Raw genomic sequence first — 22,636 nt, forward strand, 5'->3', positions numbered from 1 at the left:
CAGTGAATTACCCTGAGGCTGAGGAATTACCACTGCAGTTGCTTGACTACCTATTTAATTAAAGTTTTCAGTTGCTAATGAAAGGACAGTGAAAATAGCTACTTTAATTTTTTTTTGTAATCTTGTTACTCGTTCAATATTTTCTTATTTGTTAAGGTTACCAAATATTTGAATTATGTCGTCAAAAGTACAGAAAAAGTCCAAAAGTTCAGAACCTTCGGCTCTTGGAAAACTGTATTTGGTGGCTTACAATAGTATACAAACTTTAGGGTAAGTATTATAATACATATTTCAAATTACAGACTTGTAACAGTTATAACCTGTTGAAATTAAATCACACTGGTCTAAAGGTCGTTGCTACATTCTTACACTATTTAAATTGTATATTTCTAGGTGGAGTTACTTATTATGGCAATCATTAACTCACTTCTTAAACCGAGGCACTTTAGACACATTTTGGGAAGAAATTAAGTGGACAGTTATAATATTCCAGAATGCTGCTATATTGGAGGTAAATATTCTTTGTGATTATTTCTTTTCCTAGTCTTGATCTTCCAATCAGTCAGTGTTATTTTCGAAATATACCTTCTTTATCTATTTTAATATACATTTTATCAATATTATCTACACATATTAGGCAGTTTGCAAATTATTGGTAATGTTGATATTACTTTTCTCTGCCTTATCTGAATCACTATCATTATTGCTATTTTAGAGAAATAATGCAGTAAATAGTGATATCAAATATATATTATGGACTAGGTACTGCAAATTTTAGGTAAAATATGCTACCAAATTTCTGACTTATAATCAGTATTAAATAGTAAAATTTTAAGTTTTATGTAAACCGAATAGAAACAGTATTATATTACACTGTTTACATAAATTTTTCATATGGTTCTTGGTTGAATGTAGGAAAACATTACTGAAGCTTATTTAAATAATGCATTGTATTCAAATTGTTTTAAAAAGTCAGTTTCACTTCTTATGTACCTACATCCATACAAATGAGAACCTTGGCCACACTCAAAACTACAAAAATAATTTAGAGATAAAAATAGGTATTTTAATGTTTTTGAGGATGGGGGGGACTATCAGGAATTAAAAAAATATATAGGGAAAATATCATTTTAAATTGTAGTATATTATCCAAATCTAGGTTGCCAGTTAGACTCCTCACCGGGAAATGTATTCTATGTGTGTATGTGTGTTCTTTTTTGTAAATTACAAACTTCATACTTCAATTTAACTAAGAAGTATTTAGTACTAGAAAATATGTCATTTAAACAGTTAAAAGTTTAAAGTCATTTAATAAAGAGTATAACTTATCTAGGCTAACTTCTAAGTAGCTTAAGTTGGTTGGTTAAAAACTTTGTTAAATGTTCTGTTGTAAGCTGTTGGTTATCATATAAGTAAATAATTGATTAATAGGTAGGTAATTGAAATATTAAAATGTTATTTAATTATATAAGTAACAGATGTGTTTTATTATTTATGCATACAGCGGCCAATTCACACATGCGAAATGTCTTAATTGGCACTACCATTATAGACGGCGATATGGCTCACCTATCACGTTGGTCTAACAGAAATCTCGTTGAGGTGTGGGTACTTGCGATGTAGGTATCTTTTTTACTACCCCAATTGGGATATAGTCGTGAGCTTATCATGTCTCAAAGTGTTTATGGAGATACGCTTCTTAATATTATTTTTTAATTGAGATTTAAATATTTAGAAAAAAGTTACGCGTAGGTAGGCAAGTAGGTTACGTAATTTAACGTACGTAATATACCTACAAACCACACAGTCATGCGCGATGAGATATACCTACCGCTAAACTTCAAGCACCCTGCTTCTCTGTGAACAGAGAACCCCAAGTCTTTAAGAATAATTATTCCTTATTCTATGGAATAAGCTCCAAGGCTCCATAAACGGACCCTAATATCTGATACTTTAAATATGCCGCGTCACCACGTGTCCAGAGACGCTGAGGGAAGAGACTTGCATTATTTAATGTCCCTACGACGTCTGTGGGGCAGTGGTTGAGCGTTGAACTCACGATCCGGAGGTCCCGTGTTCGAATCCCGGTGGGGACATATCACAAAAATCACTTTGTGATTCCTAATTTTGCTTAGGACATTACAGCCTGATCACCTGATTGTCCGAAAGTAAGGCCGTGCTTCGGATTAAGCCATTGTTCCCGGTTACTACTTACTGATGTTAGTAAGTAGTAGGTATTATGCGCCATGTCAGGGGCCTTTGGCGGCACAATAATAGCCCTGCTGATGTCAGTGTCGACGATGTTGGTAATCCACATCAAAGTAAGTATAATATGAATGTTCCTTAAAGATTTTTGTTATTGTAGGTGGTACATGCGGCGATTGGTCTAGTGCCGTCGGGCGTGATGGTGGTGTTGATGCAAGTGTACTCGCGAGTGTTCCTTGTATGTGGGGCACTGCTGGCCACACACGGCGCCACCGTGAGCCCTGGACTCCCGCTCTGCATCCTTGCGTGGTCTATCACTGAAATTGTACGATACGCCTACTATGCCCTCAATCTGCTCAACGCCGTGCCACAGCCTTTACTATTCTTCAGGTAAGTGTTTCGGCTAGTTTCTGAATTGGGTTTAATTATAAAACCAATTTTCTCGGTTTTGGGTAATACCTTCTCACGTTAATTGGGGTAGTTTCCTAGGTCAAAGATAAATTATGAAATTCTGATTACAAAATAAAGACAAATCTAAAGGTGACAAAAACTGTTTTCTTTTTTCTATTTACTTAATAAAGAAAAATGTACGTTGTCACGTTTTTCTATGACGTCAGAGGTTGCCTTTTCATACAAATTCCATAGTAATTTTGTGTTTTGACGTTTAGCAAAAAGTAACTGATTTGACTAGTTGGAAACTAGCCTATTACTCACGCACGCATTGCCGTGGAGTACGCACCAGTATAGCGTGCGTGAATCATCCTTTATTGACCCCTGGCTGGAGAGGTGTTATAAGGCTCATCCCTTTGTCTCTGTCTGCGCTATCGTAGCTCCAGAACGGATAGTCCGATTTGGTTACGATTTTTCCTTCAATCAATGAGAAGAACTCTTTACAGACCATAAAGGCAAAGAGTTCTTTTATGCGTGGAACTCGATACTCGATTCGAAAAACTCGTAACATGTTACGAGTTCGACTTACGCGTCATAAAGAAAAAATGGATAAAATGCTCAATTTTTCGTATCCCTCAAACTAATTCCCATGCCACTTTGCGTGTGCTGTAAAAATCAGGAAAAATAAAACATCCACTTGGTTATTCTGAATAACTTATCATAATGAAATGACATGTCTAATGTATTCAATTTCATTCAATGTGAAGGAACTCGCAGTTTAAAAGCGAATGACTTGTACATTTCAGGTATTCGACCTTCCTGCCGCTGTATCCTCTTGGAATCACCGGGGAGCTGCTCTGCATGTACCATTCCCTTGAGGAGATCCAGGAGAAGAAACTGTTCACGGTGTCCATGCCCAATGCGTGGAACTTCGCCTTTAACTACTACTACTTCTTAATCTTCTACATGTTCCTATACATCCCGTTGTTCCCTGTCCTCTTCGGCCACATGCTGGCCCAGAGAAAGAAGATGTTGGGTGGTGACCATAAGAAAACCAAGTAATTTTAAGTAAATAACTATTTTTTACAAGATACCTTTAGGTACTCAGTTAACGTAACTTATCACATTGATAAGTTTATCTTAGTGTGTCTTTTTCTAGAATCTCTCTACTAGTTTATTTTTCAAATTCTGGTCATGTTTGCATTGCAGCTATTTTCCTACAGGTACCTTTTGCATTTTTGAGAACACTTCGATGAACCTACGCTTAAATTTAGTAGCAAATATGGGTAATAATATTAATAATATAAGTGACGGGTTGCACAATATATGTGTACAATTAACTTATAAATCATTCCCAAGAATGTATTTAATTAACTCAGTAGTATAAGTGACTTAATACGGGATGAGGCTTAGTGTAAGTAATTTATTGTTATCGGTCGATTGGGTAATGGGCAATGTTTAAATAAAGTATTTTCATTAATAAAGTATTTGTTGTTTACCTTCGTATCTTTTTAGAAGATGGATTAACTCTGTTATTACGGTTGTGAAAATCTGCAGTAGTTTTAGACGAATGAGACGTTCGTTATGTAAAAATGACGATTCAAAGTGTAACTATGTTACCTACTGAATAAAGGTATTTTTGAATTTGAACTCCGTGAGATTGCGCGAGACAAAAAATAAAGTTGGTAGGTAACTGCTGGAAAAATATTACAAACTTGACACATTTACAGAGGATTACATGCAATAGTAGATAGTGCAGCAAGTACATAAGCACATTAATCGAATCATGTAATGAATCACCTAAATACCTTATCGATTTGTAAGTTTCCCAATATGGCTACGACCTTGCAGTGATACACCCAGAGGTTTCGGTTTCTGGTTCCAGAGGAATATGCTCCGTACGCTCTTTAATCTGATAAGGAGAAGGGACATACTGAAATCGTTTCCAAGTTGGCCATGTTTATAACTATTTTCTATAAACTAGGTACCTTTAAAACGAAATACGACGTCAGATGATGACCAGACCTTGTTCATAACGAAGTGTAAAATACGTTCCTTTATTTTTGTAGACGTATTCATTATTTTCAACCATTTAAACCGGACCCGTTACAAAGTTAGAGCGTTGGGCTCATGATCTGGAGGTCCAGGTTCGATTCCCGATGGGGACTTTGTCGAAACACGCTAAGCCGTTGGTCCCGGGCTACTAGCCCAAATACCTCCGCCAATCCGTAGTGGAGCAGCGTAGTCGAGTATGCACCATACCCTCTTCCGGTTGATTGAGGGGCGGCTTGTGCCCAGCAGTGGGACGTATATAGGCTGTTTGTGTTATGTATGTAACGATTTGACCATTTGTACTGTTGCTAAATGTTTGTATGTTTTGTTTGCAATGAAGTAGCAATGAAGTACCTATGTATATGTGATTTGGTACTGCCGCGGACCGTATCTTTTGAGATAGGTAGGTAGGTACCTAGTCATTGTTTGCAGACTATAAAATAATGCTAGTTCATATTCGTTGCCAATGCATTGTTAACATTTTCATTATTCTAAGTACCTACCTACTACGTTATTTTGTCACACACAACATAGATATTAATCTGATTATTGTAATGATAACAAAAATGTGTGGTTAATCATGTGACGCGCAGTTGTTATTTTGTCCAATCACCTTGGCAGTGTCTATAAGGTTTTCTTGTGTCATACCTAGTAAGAATATTTTGTGATTTCGAAAATATCCGGTTGGAATTTATGTATGTTACCAACACATAAAGTCGAAGTGGATATTTGCAAAACTTTTATTTAGATTTTGAGGATTTAGGAGATTTAGAGGATATTTTTACAGCAATAATGTTAATGATATTGACTTTCAGTGCTCTGAGATTTGCTTTAGGATGTCTATTGATACTTAAACAATCTGTACACGTCCCACTATTGACACAAAACCCTTGTACACTGAACGGTGTCAAAGAGGATATAACGTTTTTGACGGGGTGTGGAAGACTCGCAGCGCCTTGGTGTCCGTAGCTGGGCTACTGTATGCCAGCCAGTATGACACATGTGATAAACGAGCACAACAGGAACAGCGGGCTTAGCACCGTAACCACGCGACTCTTTCTCGCCGCGACAGAGATCATCTGTTTCTTTCTGTGCAGTACTGTGAGAGAGTGACGGGCGATGTATGTCGAGGCGAGAAAGAGTCGCGCGCTTACGGTGCTAAGCCCGCTGATTCTGATAAAAAACTTATTTGATTAGCTTTTTTTTGACGTGACTTATTGTAGATTTGCCGCAGATGGCTTTAACTATTTGGCCGGTCAAATGGGGAGCGCTGAAGGCTCTCACCCGGTACAACGTTCAAGACAACATTGAGGGAAATCGTCGACCACGCCGGCGGGGTAGGTATCGGGGTATATTTGATATGCACCTATGGTTGGATTCTTACAACAGCTGCGACGATGAGAACACCAGCGAGATAAAGCCGATCAGAAATGAGATATGGTTGTTTACTGCTACCTATCATTCTAATAAAACTAATTAATTATGATTTACGTTATCCGAAGTGTACATAATCAGTCGCATCAGCATTGATTTGTATATTAGTGTGGTGTTAATCGGTTCTCTATCAATTTTATCTTAGCTAGCATCTGTCTATATAACAAACACTATAAGATAGGGGCGACATAGTCTGTTGTTGGACATCGCAAGCATGATGTACAAGAAATATACTGCCGTGGTCCTTGCGGTGTTGGTGCTCGCTGCGGAGGCGAACACCGTCAACAAAGTCTCTCCTGTGGCGCTTGAGGCTGCACCGTAAGTGTCTTAATATGCTAAGTGCGACCAAAGAAGATGTTCGAGATGGAATTCTTACGATCAACCTCCAGTGGATTGAACCGACTAAAAGTACAGAGTAGGGATTTCTTATGCCAAGCATAAAGTAAAAAGCTTCTATAAGGCTATAAAACAACTGATAAAGTGAGTGTCGTGGTGGTTCTGCTTTATCCGTGTGTCGTCAATGTGCGTAAAATTGATATGTATATCCAATACAAATAGTTTAGAAGGAATGTTTGAAGCAGTTTTCCAAAGTATTTCAGTATCCACATAGTACCTACAACGGAATAGAAGAAAGACGTTGGAAAGGCCCTAACGCGCATTTTGCTCGGCTCAACCTCACTTTCTTTTACTACTCCCTACTCCTGGACACAGATAACTAAGAGAGCTCTACTGCTTCTTAAATTCCATAGCCACTTTACCGGCAATGTACTTGTATACTTTATTTACTTATGTGATAGGCTGCAATTTTGTCATTACTCTTCGTAAGTACTGCATACAAAAGTATTTCTTTGATAAATAGCCGATTATAGGTATTTCCTGTGATGGTTTTTCCTTGCGTGATAGTCGATATTTGATTTATCGCCCTGCAGGTTATAATACACAAGACGAACTTTTAATATAATTACTATCGCGGAGCTCCGTGTGTCGTAAAGTTTGCGAACGAGTGGAGTGCAAAGTTCAAATACTTATGAACTATTTGCTCTTGCTCACTTGGCCCTTCCAACCTTTTTTTCTTTTCCGTGGTACCTGCCTAGTTGCTGGATGTACTTAGATATCTTTTTATAAAATACTTACATATCTACTTAAACGAGGCAATCAAATTAAATCGTTAGATAGCTACGTAATACAATAGGTATGTATCTAACTACTTATCCATCCTGTTAGTGATAGTTATCTTCAATGCAATTGAAAATAATTATAAGTAAACAGGTAGGTATACCTAAATACTTACATACTAATTGTATCGCCACAAAGGGCGTCAGCATTTCAGTCTTACCTGTCTACGATTACTTATATAATTTTCAGGAAGATCGATGGCTGGGGCGAATCAGCAAACGTCAATGAGTACGTTGACAACACGCTGCATATGCTCATCCCCTTCATGCAAAACAATGGTCTTGATCCTATGGCGCTGCCCGATGTTGTCGAAGGTTTTGAAGTCGTAAGTAATAAGTATACTCACTTATTTACAATCATTACTACGGAACCCAATTGTACATAATTAGTAGTTACGTCTACAACGTCCAAAGCTGTCGAAATTGGAAATAAGCAATGGCATTGATGGCAATTGATGCAAACTCTGCCGAGAAGCGATCGGGGCGTAGGTATCTACATAACATCGCATAAACTTACGTATGATATTATTACTTTGTCCGTTACCTACCTACATAGGTATCTCAATGACTTAACGCAACGCAAACATCACAAGGTGAAGAATATTGAAGATGTAACGTGGTATTATGGTATGAGAAAACCTTTTTATGTAAGTAACCCATGTAAGTACATTATTAACGTATACGACCACGATGCTCATGCCTCACCCAGGTGGGTCCACATAACACCAGGGCCGTGATTCACGCCGTGACTTGTGCTGAGTGAGGCCCTTTTATCTCAGGACGTCCACCACTACCTTATGATCATTTCGACGAACATCCTATTTATAGATGTTGCTTTGTTGTACTTAATTGTTTTGTGAAAATTTTAAGCGATGTTATTGTTTTGTTTTTGTTCGTAGCGTCCTTTTATAATAAACAATTTCTATTTTATTCTATCGAAAGAAAACCTTTGACAAATAAGTAATTAAGTACTAATGAAGCACTTTAGGTTAGTAGGGCACACCCTGGGGACTCCCCGCCGCTCAACGCGTAAGGGTAAGCGAGACAGAATCCGCGCGCTCTCCCCATACTTCTTAGCGGATTAGCGGATTGCAGCTTCTTTTCCCCGGCTATACAGGTTGTGAGAAGCTGCAGTAGTTTTAGGCGGATGAGACGTTCGTTATGTAAAAATTGACGATTCAAAGTGTAACTATGTTACCTACTGAATAAAGATATTTTTGAATTTGAATTTGAATTACGGACATTTTAGACAGGGTGAGAGACAAATCTATAAGTCAAGAAGTAATTAGCTCGGTGAGGTATGCATACTTAGTTCATCTTTCAATGGATGTACCTACCTCTGACTTTGACTTGACTTTGGGGGAGGCCTATGCCCAGCAGTGGGCGTCGGCTGTTAATGATGACCTCTGACTACTCCAATTGGGATATAGTCGTGAGCTTATGTTATATTAGGTTACAATAAGTCACGGGCAAAAAAAGGCCATTTAAGACCAAGCCGGGGAGAGGTCAGCGCCCGATACGAATTGGTGCGGGGCAGAGACGTACCTACTAGGTATCATTCCTTATTCTATGGCTCTTAACACTGCTCTGTGATTTTGTTTCGCACAGAGGCCGCTGTTAATCACATACAGCGCGTGGCTGAAGATCACCAACGGCAGAATGACTGGTCTAGTGAACATGCAGCGCTCTGGAGACCAGATGGTACACTATTTTGCCAAGATGGTCCGCTCGAGAATTGAACTGCAGTTCACCGATTTAAGGGTATGTTAACAGTAATATTTGTACTTATTTATATTAAACCTAACGATTATATTGTGTGATATATTAACGGTAATACGGTTATACACATACAGTTGGTCCTTGTTATTGGACCATTATAGACGACGATACGTCCTACTACCTACCATATGTGTTGGTTTAACAGAAAGTTCGGTGAGGTGTGGGTGAGTACATAGTTCATCTTGCGTCGGATAATATGTGTCCAATCTATAGGCTAGTTTCCGACTAGTCAAATCAGTTACTTTTTCTAAACGTCAAAACACGAAAAATGTATGGAAAATACGAAGTCATATAAAAACGTGATAAAATATCAGACTTATTATCACGTTTTTCTTGATTAAAATTCAAAATGAGTTAAATAGGAAAAAGAAAATGTTTGTCGTTAGTTTTAGGTCTGTTTTTATTTAGTATTTCATAATTTATCTTGAATCTAGTACACGACCCAATTGGGATATATACGCCATCTTATGTTATGTTAATACGGTTATCTGCATAAGACGATTATATAATATAGTAGATAGTCTAGGTTCCAGCCAGCCTCTTCAGAAATTCTAAGTCCAAACTGAGTTTCTTTCTATATAAAGAGTTTTTGTGGAGGAAACAAACTTTTACTTAACGTTGCTTACAAAGCTCGACGACAAGCGAGTACTTAGTTCATAATGCGATGCTGTAACCTCTGACTACCCTAATTGGTAATATAGTCGTGATCTTATATATGTATTTTTATTTTCAAGTACATAACATATATAAAACATAAACGGTTTATAGAGGGTGTTAATGACATCGTAACGTAAGATAAACATCCCTCTCAGTATTCCTTACGGTGTTACTAATACCCATATGTAATAACGAGCTGACACATCCCCCTCAGTATTCGTTACGATGTCACTAACACCCTGTATACTCGTACGTGCCACTGCTGGGCACAGGCCTCCCTCAATCAACCGGAGTGGGTTATAGAGCATACTCCACCACGCTGCTCCACGGCGGGTTAACAATATACAGGGTGTTAGTGACATCGTAACGAAAACTTTGAGGGATGATTCAGGCCATGATTCTAAGTTGATATCAAGTGGATTTTTCTGTCGCAAAAGTATGGAACGGAAAATAATTTAAAAAAACATAAAAAGACATGAATTTTGCGACGGAAAATTCCACTTGATATTAACTCAGAATCATGGTCTGAATCATCCCCCTCAGTATTCGTTACGATGTCACTAACACCCTGTATTTACGTTTATTTTCCAGTTCGACTACAACTACCTCGTCCAAGTGATGAACTTGGGGCCCACTGGTGGTATCGTGGCCACGCTGAGCCGCTTCGTAATCGTTGTAGACGTACTCATCGACTTCAACAACGATGAGATTCATCTTCAGGAGTTCTCCATGAATGACATCGGGTGAGGACCAATTGTTTGCTTTTAATGTTTGAGGTGGACTCAATTCTTATACGATTGGATCGAGAGTTCCAAGCTACTTGACAACCTAGTCAAATGAGGTACTTTTTACGAAATGTCAAAACGAAAGTTTTCTTTGGAGTTTGTATGGAAATACTGTCCTGTGACGTCATCAATAAAAGCGGTCAAACGTAATCATTGTTACTTAATTCATAAATAAAATTCGAAGATAAATCGAAAAGTAAAATTAGATTGATTTTTGATAATCTTATACTGGTGCTAATTCCTGTAAATACCATCTAATTTTATTTTAAGTTATATCTGTCATTTTCTTATCCGCCGAAAAGGAAAGGGACGGGTAATCGACAAGCATAAAATTTATGGAACACACGTCAATTTTAAGCACAAATCTAAACCAACCGTCTAAAAATTTTACGTCAGTCAATAACCCGACACATTAATTTACTCATTCTTCCTAAAATTAAGAGCTGTGAATCATCCGTCCCTTTCCTTTTCGACGGATATAAAAATGACGGATATAACTTAAAATAAAATTAGGCGGTGTCTGCAGGAATCGGGGCCAATGACTACTTTTTCTAGATTAGCATTTTATAATTAATCTTTGACCCAGTCAAATACCCTATTAAAACACTTCTAGGTATTTTAAAAATCCATAACGGACTAGTCATAACGTTAATTCACATTATAATTAGGAAGTATAATAGTATAAGTATTATGAAAACGTATATTTACTACATAATTATGAAAATTTCAAACCAGGGTTGTTGTGGTCGGTTATCGAGCTCACAACCTGTGGGTTGATAGAACAATTTTAGGTACATGGTAGTTATGCTTCTTAATATACAGGGTGTTAGTGACATCGTAACGAATACTCAGGGGGATGATTCAGACCATGATTCTGAGTTAATATCAAGTGGAATTTTTCGTCGCAAAATTCATGATTTTTTTAGTTTTTTTTAAATTATTTTCAATTCTATAATTTTGCGATGAAAAATTCCACTTGATATTAAATCTGAATAATCAGCTGAATCATTCCCCTCAGTATTCGTTACGATGTCACTTACACCCCACACAAGTACATACGGTAGCCATACAAGTAGGTATGGGTGTTAGTGACACTGTAACGAATACTGAAGGGGATGATTCAGACCATGATTCTGAGTCGATATCAAGTGGAATTTCCTGTCGGAGAAGTCACGAAAATTTTAGAGCTTATTTAAATTATTTTCCGTTCCATACTTTTGCGACGGAAAATTCCACTTGATATCATCTCAGAATCAATCATCAATCACCCCTCAAAGTTTTCGTTACGATGTCACTAACACCCTGTATATAAGTAGGTAAATATGCGTAGGTATTTCCATTACTTATTTATATTAAAGATATACTTTTTCCATAAAGTAATTATGGATTTTATAATCCATAATATTTAGGCTCTCCTAGACTCGCCAATTTAAGAGCCACGCTCTTATCGGTGTAGCATTCTCCATGCTACTTTTTTTAGGGAAAAATAGTGCAGTGGTTTTCCTCTTGCTCGCCGCCGATTGGATTACTGAACATGGATTATTATAACGTAGATTTTTCGATACGCACTTTTTACTTGAAGTGCTTTTTACTAATAAGCTTTTTAACTTTTTAAGATTACGTATGTATGTCTAACTGAGTAGGTAAAACTCAGAGATACCTAAAGTACCTATCTATGTTTCCTATACAAATGCTAAAAGTGCTAGTTACCTAACTTCTTAGTTTAATTACACATTCATAAATGTTTAAATGGAACGCAATCTTAGTTTTTAGTTCCAATTTTCGTCACATGTGGCGCTGTTGCTCTTCCGCTCTTCCCTCCTTTTTTCTGTGTCAAACCAACCGTTGTACATTTTTCTGTTTTTTATATACCGAAGAATTTACATCTTTTATTAACGCTATCCAAATCACAACAATAAACAATGTTACGACGTCTTATTTTGTTTCCAGTCGCTTGCGCGTCCGTTTCACCGGAAACATCCTGACCGACTGGCTGGTGAACCCTGTGCTCAACGTGTTTATCCGCATTTTCGACACCATCATCATCAAGGTCGTTGAGGTCAACATCCGCAACGCCGTCGTCGCCGTCATTGGCATCCTCAATCATAACATCGCTGAGATCATCAGTACCCTGGAGTCCATAAACTAATTACCTGAATAAATGTGATATTTTGTATTACCCAAGCAATCTTCAATAAAATAGTAATACTATGTAGAATAGTTTGTTTTTCCTATTATTCAAAACACGACGGTCACTTATTTATTTATTTATTTAAAAAACGAGCACAACAGCTGCGTTGCTGTGCCCTACAGGGTCCATGTTTTAGTTCCTATGCCTATGTAACACCCCATTGTACTACATGGAATGCAATAAATAATTGAGAATTGAATTGAATTGAACAGGTAACAATCATAATAGAGGATAACATCTAATAGTGTATAAGGTATTATACCAGAGATTGTAAAACCAGTAGTGTCGTACAGCATGATCAACCTTAACAACTGTGATAGCAAAAAGAAAAAGACAAAAAATTGAGGAAAATTGTTGAAAGATAAATATTGATTAGGTATAATAATATGTTAGTAATGAACAATGATGACGATAAAATTTAAATTATACTATTGTCTCTTTCTCGCGTGATTGTGCAATAAAGAATTGTGTATTGTATTGTTAACCGTATCGTCGTATCACATTACGATACGAAACCGTGATAGGGTGTTATCAGAATCCTTTGAATATTGTATTCAATTGTTGTCTGTTGAAGACACGATTGACCGATCTACAACGAAATTAATATATTAGGTACTTACTCGACTTTCAAAGTAACTACGTCGCCAAATAATTATTTAGCAGGTATTTAAATATAGGTACCTACATCACTGAGGACAGTTGCGCGTGTAAGTATTAGCTAAGATTGATAGAAATCAGTTTCGTTGCGATATCTTTCTTGGAGAATTATCCGATATCAATTAGGCACCTTAGATACGAAAGTACCTTTTACGAAGTTAATACCTACCTACCTTATAATCAAATCAATGCGCCTCGCCGCCGACCGAAATGTCTTCCCGCTCCTCTTTAACTTTTCATTTACGGAATTTTTCTTACTTCGGGCCCTGCCTTTACTAAATACTTATATAACATTAAACAGCCTAAAAACGTCCTACTACTGGGCACAGGCCTCCCCTCAATCATTCAGGGGGTGTGAAGCAAACACAGACACAGCCTCCGTCGTTAGAGCGTTGTGCTAACGATTTGGGGGTACGGGGGTTCGATACCTGATGGGGACATTGTCGAAATCACTTAGCGAAACTGTCCTTTGTTTGATAAGGACATTGCAGGCTTGAATGATCTGATTGTCCGAAAAAGTAAGTTGAATCCGTGCTTCGGAGGACACGTTAAACCGTTAGTTCTGGCTATTAGCTGTAAAACACCTCCATCAACTCGAAGTGGAGCAGCCTGGTGGATACTTACTTACATAAACTGCCTATATACGTCCCACTGCTGGGCACAGGCCTCCCCTCAATCAACCGGAGGGGGTCTGGAGCATACTCCACCACGTGGAGGTGTTTTTACGGCTAATAGCCGGGACCAACGGCTTAACGTGCCCTCCGAAGCACGGAATCATCTTACTTTTTCGGACAATCAGGTGATTCAAGCCTGAAAAGTCCTTACCAAATAAAGGACAGTCTCACAAAGTGATTTCGATAATGTCCCCATCGGGAATCGAACCCGGACCTCCAGATCGTGAGCCTAACGCTCTAACCACTAGACCACGGAGGCTGATACTTATTTATTCGATTACCTACTAATTAAATGAAATTAACGGCCTCCGTGGTCCAGTGGTTGAGCGTTGGGCTCACGATCCGGAGGTACACGGTTCGAATCCCGATGGGGACATATCACAAAAATCACTGTGATCACTAGTTTGGTTACATTACAGGCTGATCACCTGATTGTCCAAAAAGTAAGATGATCCGTGCTTCGGAAGGCACGTTAAGCCGTTGGTCACGGTTACCACCTACTGATTTAAGTAAGTAGTTGTTACATAAGCCATGTAAAGGGCCTTTGGCGGCTCAATAGTAACCCTAACACCAGGGTTGATGAGGTTGGTAATCTACCTCATAACCCACATGATAGAAGAAGACTAATTAAAATCTATTACATTTTATGTTTTAATTATTATTATATTATATACTACTTATACCTATTCTTTATTTTATGCCTAGGAGTTGGGAGAGTTTAGGCCATGTTTATCAAGTAATAGAATAGTCATTGTCGTTAGTCAATGATCCCACCTTTCTCCGTCCTTTATTTTTTGAGAGGATTACTTTCAGAGAATTATGTTTGTCTCTTATCGACGAGGTCCTATTAGTCTGAGATATTAGTCGTCTCAAGCTGTCGGAAGTGATCGGATCATCAGGAACGTATTTAAACGTTTACGTCTTGTGGTGGTTTCCTGTCTAAATGGAATAATTATAGCACATCAGCTGCCATTTTACAGACAGGCCACGGGGATGGCGGGAAAGGTAACTTGTCTCTATGCTCGTATAATATACCCGTCTTTCCTATTCATGAATAATGTACCTAATTAATGTGAATGCCAAAACATTTTTATTTATTGAGATTGTTTGCGCAGTGCAGTGAACGAAATATAAAATAAAATCCTTTTAAAACCCATTAAACGCAGCCAAATAACTAATTCTACTTCATAAAAAGTTAAGATTTATAATAATTTTTGGTTATACATTGCGTCTTTGTTAGGAATGCTATAAAAAAGCAATGTATAAACGTAACGTTGTCCTAATCCGTGATAGGGCTTAGCCTTTCTTCTGTCAGGCTTTTCGGCGGGAAACGGGAACGGGACAGTTGCTTTCTTCATTGAGTAATCTAAATAATTAATACGAAGTGGTGTTTTGTGGTTAATGATCGCATTAAGTTAGTCGGAAGTAGTGATGGGCAGGGAAAGAAAAAATTGGGTGGGAAAGAAAAAATATCGGGAAAATATGGGAAAATAAAATAAACACCCGAAAAATTCCCGAATCATGGGAAAATATTTTTTATTTAATTATTTTTAATCTTATTATTATTTGTATCTCGTTTCCATGTCTCGGGTCGGGTCTGTCATGGAGTCCCGGACTTTTGGAAGGCGTGCGTGGGGCCGAAGCCAACACGTAGAGGCCCCTTAAAACAATTTACTCTAAATGTGTTGTGACACCAACCGGCGATTATCCCTGTATGCACTATGGGAGTGCACCCAAAGACAATCCCTGGTTCGTGTAGGACTATTGCAGATTATGGGAACAAAAGGAACTGGGCTATTGGGTTGGGGGTTAGTGAACCGGGATACTGGGGCTATGGGGGACTATGGCGCCTGCTCGACCAATGTTGGTAAACATGGATAAAATGAGCAGGCGGTGACTCGTCACTCACTGGTTGGGCCACCTATCTAGCCGACGCGACTGGACGGCAAGGCAGCAACATGGTTGTGAGCATCTCTGGGTGTCAAGAGGTGTACACCGCTTTCTGCGAGGCGGTTTACCCGCCTTATCAACTCGCGACTTATGCATCTTTCACTTCCACCCTGCGAGCGTATAGCTCTAACGCCCCACTCTGGCTGGCCAATGAAGGCAAGCCAGAGGTGAGAGTCCTGCGGCCCCCGCTAAGGTCCACTCCGGCCAGCCAGTACTGTCACCATCTTTGTTGCTCTTCTTTGGACTCTCTCTAGTAGTGCAATGTCCTTCCTATAGTAAAGTCTCCATATTTGAAACCCATGTTCTAACAGCCATCTGACGTAAGTAAGTTTTGTAAAGCCTAAGAAACAATTCCGTATCTATATGATAAAAAGCTTTTCTAATTATGTATAAGAGGGAGTTATCCTTCTTAGTGATTCCAATAATGTGTTCGTCCCACTTTAGACTATGTGTTATCGTTATGCCAAGGTCATTTTGTTTTTTAACACACTCGAGAGGTTTTGAGTCAATGGTGTAACTCAACGTGGGGTGGTTACTGCCAACATGCAACACAGTGCATTTGTCTACGTTTAATGTGATTAGCCAATCTCGGGTCCAAGCAATTACTCTATCAAGATCATCTTGGATTATATTATGGCTAATAAGTGGATTCCCCGTTATTTTCGTATCATCTGCAAAGAGTGATATATCAGACATGATACCATGTTTAAGATCTGTAAGGTAGATACTGAATAAAATAGGTCCTAACACCGATCCCTGCGGCACACAGCTGAGGACTTTTCTGGGAACAGAGTATGATTCTCCGATGCGCACAGAGAATATGCGATTTGACAGGAAGTCTAATCCACTTCACGACATTGCCTCTGATTCCAAAGGGCTCTAATTTAGCAATCAATCGTGTGACAGGAACTCGATCAAAAGCTTGTTCATAGTCCAAGTAAATAATATCTGTAGGTATTCGTGCCTCCCAATTTCTTGCACAAAACCATGTTGCTCCTCGATGATGACATTCTCTCGTGCCAAAAGCATCCTATATATCCTATAATATGTAGATATCTTTGCATGGAATTATTAAAATTGAACATTCCATTCAAAATATATTACAAAGGAGATCGTCGGCTTTCCATACTTTGGCCGGCCCAAATTTGAAAGTGCCGGTCAGAGAAAAAAAATGTGTCAAACTTTTCGAGTAGATTGTTCTGAACATTTTTTACTATGACACCAGACGTGTATGACCATTAGTTTGGCTTTAATTGGATTTTAAAAATCTCGATTTTTCATACATTTTGTAAAAAATAATATTATGTCCGTTGGGAAAAAGAGGTATACAGGCGTATTACAAAGGACCGTTAGAACATTTATTAGTATAGCGCCAAACTTCTATGACCATTATTTTGACTTTTATTGGAATTTACGTTTTAGTTCAAATGTGAAAAATGCCGACCAGCAAAAATATCATGTTGAGAGTATCAAGTAGATGCCTGTTAACATTTTTTTCTATAGCGCCAAACTTGTATGACCATTAGTTTGGCTTTTAGTGTATTTTAAAAATCTTCATTTCTTATTTATTTTGTATGAAAATAAAGTGCTTTGGGTAAAAAATGCGGTACGGCGGATTAAAAAGGGCCTTTAGAACATTTAATAATCTGGCGCAAAACATTTTTGACCGTTATCTTGACTTTTTATTCGTCTCTCTTTCCGTTTTGGTTCAAATGGGAAAATGTCAGCCAGCGAAACAAAATAAGTCAAATCTTTTGGTAAACGACTTGAAACGTATTTTTACTATACTACCAAATGTCGACTTTGGCTTTTATTGGACTTTTTAAAAAAACTTTTTTCTATACATTTTAACAATGACAACAAGCAGAGCTTTCCCAATGACTAGTTATTAGTCAGATAAATACTTTGTGTTTTTGTTTTGAGTGTTGTTAGGTGAACTTCTATATTAATACTATCTGATTTTAGATATGACGTTGGCTGTAGTTTTTGCATTCGACTCAACGTTACGGCCTAAGTTTAGGTTGAATTATGGTATTGATTCACCTTGACCGTAAATGGTTACCACCCTCCAAAGATAAGCTTGCCATCTAGTGACGAAACTCGTATTTTGGCATGACGTCTGAAGTATCTGTTAGGGAAAACAGGAGTCGGGTAGTTGTACTTTGCAAGTATGCCTATCACAATGTCCTGGTGCTACTCGGCCGATAACATAGTACCTCTATCACCCCACTGTTTATTCCTTGTTTACACTTTTCTTTAAAAAAAAGTAGCTTCTTAAGCGTGTATCACCATCAGGTAATGTAGTGGTCAAACGCAAACCTATTTTTCAAAAGACGACCACCATATTACGCCTTTAGCAAGATAGTTCCATTATCACTAGATAAAACTTTTTTTTTATTTTTGAAAAATCGAATTAAGTTCAAAATATTGGTCATAGTCGTTTAATGCCATAGTAATAAACATTCTGACGATCCTTTAAATAACGCGCCTGTTATATTTTATTTTGAATTATACAAAATGAAACAAAATTCAAGTTTTTTTTTAAATCCAACAAAAGCCAAACTAATTAATGGTCATACATGTTTTTGTCATAGTGAATAATGTTTACAGGTATCTTCTCGATAGCTTTGACATGTGTTTTTTGCTGACCGGCACTTTTCACACAGAAACTATAACGTAAAGTCCAAAAAAAGTCAAAATAATGGTCATAGACGTTTGGTGCCCTAATAATAAATGGTCAAATGGATAAGTTCTAACGGGATATACAAATATTGTTCCATGGCCGGCACTTCACATTTTCACCAAAAATGTATGAAAATTCAGTTTTTTTTTAATTCGAATAAAACCGAAAATATTGACCCTACAGCTTTGGTGCCATAGTAATAAATGCTCAGACGGATAAGTTCTAAGGATAATACCATTATTGTTACTTGGCCGGCACTTTACATTTTCACCATAAATGTATGAAAAATACAGTTTTTTAAAATCGAATAAAACCGAAGATATTGACCCTACAGCTTTGGTGCCATAGTAATAAATGCTCATACGGATAAGATCTAACGGAATATAGCAATATTATTTTTTGGCCGGCACTTTGACTTCTGGGCCGAAATCCGATGATCTCCTTTTAGTTTTTTAAGAGTTCATACGACACTACGACAGAAAATAAATTGGGCATAAGTAGGCATACATTATATTTAAATGGTCTTTGTTGGAAATCCTTACTTTTAATACAAATATATGCGATAAAAAATATTTTCCCTTGAAATGGGAATTTTTCGGGTTTTTTCCCTCAGAATTGGGAAAATTCCCGAAACGCGGGAATTTTCCGGGTAAGAACCCAACACTAGTCGGAAGACATTCGCGAGTGTTATTATATTGGAGTATTCAATGAACAAAGTGTATCTGCCTATTTTCGCTTCGTGCCGGGAAGCCGCTTCATAACTCAAAAGTTTATGCGGACTTTTGAGTTAATTCGTTTGGGGTTCAGAGTAGGAGTCTACTCCGAGGACGGGGGCTTAGGTTTCATCATCATCACCTTTCATCATTTCATTAATCATCAAGAAAAAAAATACGTCAGACATGGCTGTATGGGCATAGTTCCCTTTGCGTTTTGGAAAACCAAAACAAAAAAAAACTTTCTTATGTCAACTAAACGTCGGCTTTTTGGCGGGAGGCGGGAACGGGACAGTTGCTTTCTTCATTGAATGATCTAAATAATTAATACGAAGTGGTGTTTTGTGGTTAATGATCGCATTAAGTTAGTCGGAAGACATTCGCGAGTGTTATTATATTGGAGTATTCAATAAACAAAGTGTATCTGCCTATTTTCGCTTCGTGTCAGGAAGCCGCTTCATAACTCAAAAGTTTATGCGGACTTTTGAGTTAATTCGTTTGGGGTTCGGAGTAGGAGTCTACTCCGAGGGTGGGGGCTTAGGTTTCATCATCATCACCTTTCATCATTTCATTAATCATCAAGAAAAAATATACGTCAGACATGGCTGTATGGGCATAGTTCCCTTTGCCTTACCCTTCGGGGAAAACCAAACCAAAAAAAAAAAAATCAACTAAACGTCAATGTCAAATACTGTCATTTCGAAGTTGCAAATCCAAACCACATGCGTGATTTGGTTATTTATTGCATATTTTTACAAATATGTGCCGATTTTAGTTGAATAATTATAATCATAGTTATATTACGAGTTGACTTAAAGTGAGTTATTATTAACTTAACCATGGGCAAGGCTAAAAAGTTGAAACCGTCACAAGTGGGCAAGAATGTAGCTCTAGCAGATCAGATAGAGTCAGTGAATGCTGTGAAACCCAAGAACAGGAATAAAGAAAGGAACAGACACGATGACGATGAAGAGGTACGTTTTGAATACTCCATTAATACAGGTTTTTTTGTGATTTTTCGTATAATACCTATGTATTATGTACCTACATACAAATGGTCATTATACCTACCATGTTTTTTTTTAGTTTGTCAATGCAGATTTATCCAAAAAGATCTTGAAGGCTGCTAGAAGGCAACAGGCTGAGCTCGATGATAGAGCTGGACCTTCACCTGCTAAACATGTGGTTTTATCCACTGCCAAAGGTATGAGAAATAAACAAATATATTTTAATTATAATTCAATTTAATAATGTGACTTTTCAATTAATATCCTGCAATTCGTAGATTCCGACGATGATGAGTCTGGATCAGAACATGATGATTTGGAGCCTGATACCTACTATGACAACATTGAAATTAATGAAGAAGATGAGGAAGCTCTTAGAATGTTTATGTCTGCTAAACCTGAGAAGACTCGGACACTTGCAGACATTATTATGGACAAAATAACAGAGAAACACACAGAACTGCATACACAGTTCTCAGATGTAGAAACCTTAAAATTACAGAATATTGATCCCAGGTACTTTACACTTAAACAGTCAAACCTTTATTTTGAAAGTAAAAAAAGAAGTATTAAATGATTACTAGTTTTTTTTTGCAAATATGTATATTTCATGTCCTTGATTTATGAATTCTATTTTGCAGGATTAAAACCATGTATGAAGGAGTAAGAGACGTATTACAAAAGTATCGGTCTGGCAAACTGCCTAAAGCCTTCAAAATGATCCCACATCTGCAGAACTGGGAACAAATTCTATACATAACTGAACCTGCCACTTGGTCAGCAGCTGCGATGTACCAGGTAACTTTATATTTAATTTTTACCAATAGAATATTTCAATTTAATATTAAGTATTTTCTATATTTGTAATAATGATTTATTTTGCAGGCTACAAGAATTTTTGCATCAAATCTTAAGGAAAAAATGGCTCAACGATTTTATAACTTGGTCTTAATGCCACGTATCAGAGATGATCTTGCAGAGTATAAACGTTTGAACTTTCATTTATACCAAGCTCTTAGAAAATCTCTGTTTAAGCCTGGGGCATTTATGAAGGGTATTCTACTGCCACTGTGTGAAGTAAGTTTTTAAAGATTCAATCTATTATTGATGTTACACATAATGGACCATCTTAGAGTCTTATTTATAGATATGTTTCATGGTTGATCAACTATAAGTTTTGTTCTCCTATTTTTTTTGCAGGCTGGGGACTGCACTCTAAGAGAGGCAATCATAGTGGGTTCAGTGTTAGCTCGCAATTCCGTGCCAGTGCTGCACTCTAGTGCTGCTCTATTGAAAATAGCTGAAATGGATTACACTGGTGCCAACTCAATATTCCTACGAATACTGTTTGATAAAAAATATGCTCTTCCCTACAGAGTTGTTGATGCTATTGTATTTCACTTTCTGAGGTAATTTAAATATCAATGATTTCTTGTCAAATCACATTTTATATTGCAAGGTATTTATATGTTAATGTATTTTAGGTTCCAGAATGAGTCTCGTACATTGCCTGTGCTCTGGCATCAGTCACTGCTCACCTTTGTGCAGCGCTACAAAGCTGACATTTCCACAGAACAGAGGGACGCTCTACTAGAATTGTTGAGGAAACAGTCACATCCAACTATTACATCTGAGGTACAACATTAATTCTATTATTGTTGTTGTGTTTATTGTATTGTAATTCTATTGTTGTAAATAACTTTTTCTTTCAACTTGTCTAATATTTTTTTCTCAGATTCGAAGAGAGCTTCATGCCGCCAAATGCAGAGATGATGAAGTCAATGAAGGAGTATCCACTAGTATGATTGTGGAATAAATGTTAGTGATTATTAAATCTAATTTGTACACAATATTTTAGTTTATTTTGTTTACTATTTTAAGATACTACAGTACACTTATTTTTTTGTATTACCTACAAATAAAACTTATTTAACAGTTTCAAATCTTTATTGGTCGATCTACTTGACTTGTAACAAAATGTACTGGTGGTAACACTGACTTTCCACAATCACATTTTCGTCCTGAAATGAAATCAAATGTGCCCACTTTGCTCCCACAATTTTCACAGTGAAGCTTCCCTTTAGTCCATTGTTCCTCTTCAACTTTTAACTTTATCCATATTGGTAGATTGTCTTCTAGCAAATATATAAACTTTTTGATATCATAGCTGTCACACTCTGAATGTATAACCTCACTACTGTATATTTTGTTTATATCATCTAGAAGAATGTGCCTACATTTATGACACTTTATATAACCCCCAAACTGGCTCTCCATGGCATGA

At 37.3% G+C, this 22,636-nt stretch overlaps 3 protein-coding genes across 4 annotated transcripts; all 3 read left to right on the forward strand.

Moving 5' to 3' along the window:
- The first annotated feature begins 23 nt into the window (after positions 1-23).
- On the forward strand, positions 24-4,082 carry LOC126382253 (very-long-chain (3R)-3-hydroxyacyl-CoA dehydratase hpo-8). Of its 2 annotated transcripts, XM_050032062.1 has the most exons (5): positions 24-48; positions 155-270; positions 394-511; positions 2,366-2,595; positions 3,402-4,082. In XM_050032062.1, exons 2-5 carry the CDS (start codon positions 176-178, stop codon positions 3,655-3,657), a joined length of 699 nt encoding a protein of 232 aa, XP_049888019.1. In that variant the 5' UTR covers positions 24-48; positions 155-175; the 3' UTR covers positions 3,658-4,082. The 2 variants fall into 2 exon arrangements, with proteins under 2 accessions (XP_049888019.1, XP_049888017.1); XM_050032060.1 differs by lacking the exon at positions 24-48 and having other exon boundaries at positions 59-270.
- A 2,161-nt stretch (positions 4,083-6,243) lies between these two features.
- On the forward strand, positions 6,244-12,695 carry LOC126381981 (mite allergen Der f 7-like). The gene is made up of 5 exons (XM_050031629.1): positions 6,244-6,399; positions 7,447-7,582; positions 8,865-9,017; positions 10,284-10,435; positions 12,428-12,695. The coding sequence occupies exons 1-5, from the start codon at positions 6,296-6,298 to the stop codon at positions 12,624-12,626; spliced, it is 744 nt and encodes a 247-aa protein (XP_049887586.1). The 5' UTR covers positions 6,244-6,295; the 3' UTR covers positions 12,627-12,695.
- Positions 12,696-20,034: 7,339 nt separating this feature from the next.
- On the forward strand, positions 20,035-22,202 carry LOC126381980 (bystin). The gene is made up of 8 exons (XM_050031628.1): positions 20,035-20,319; positions 20,432-20,549; positions 20,631-20,868; positions 20,994-21,150; positions 21,238-21,429; positions 21,553-21,761; positions 21,837-21,987; positions 22,088-22,202. The coding sequence occupies exons 1-8, from the start codon at positions 20,185-20,187 to the stop codon at positions 22,166-22,168; spliced, it is 1,281 nt and encodes a 426-aa protein (XP_049887585.1). The 5' UTR covers positions 20,035-20,184; the 3' UTR covers positions 22,169-22,202.
- Positions 22,203-22,636: the final 434 nt, after the last annotated feature.

Source organism: Pectinophora gossypiella, chromosome 3 (genome assembly GCF_024362695.1).
Source record: "Pectinophora gossypiella chromosome 3, ilPecGoss1.1, whole genome shotgun sequence".
Taxonomy (NCBI): Eukaryota; Metazoa; Arthropoda; class Insecta; order Lepidoptera; family Gelechiidae; genus Pectinophora; species Pectinophora gossypiella.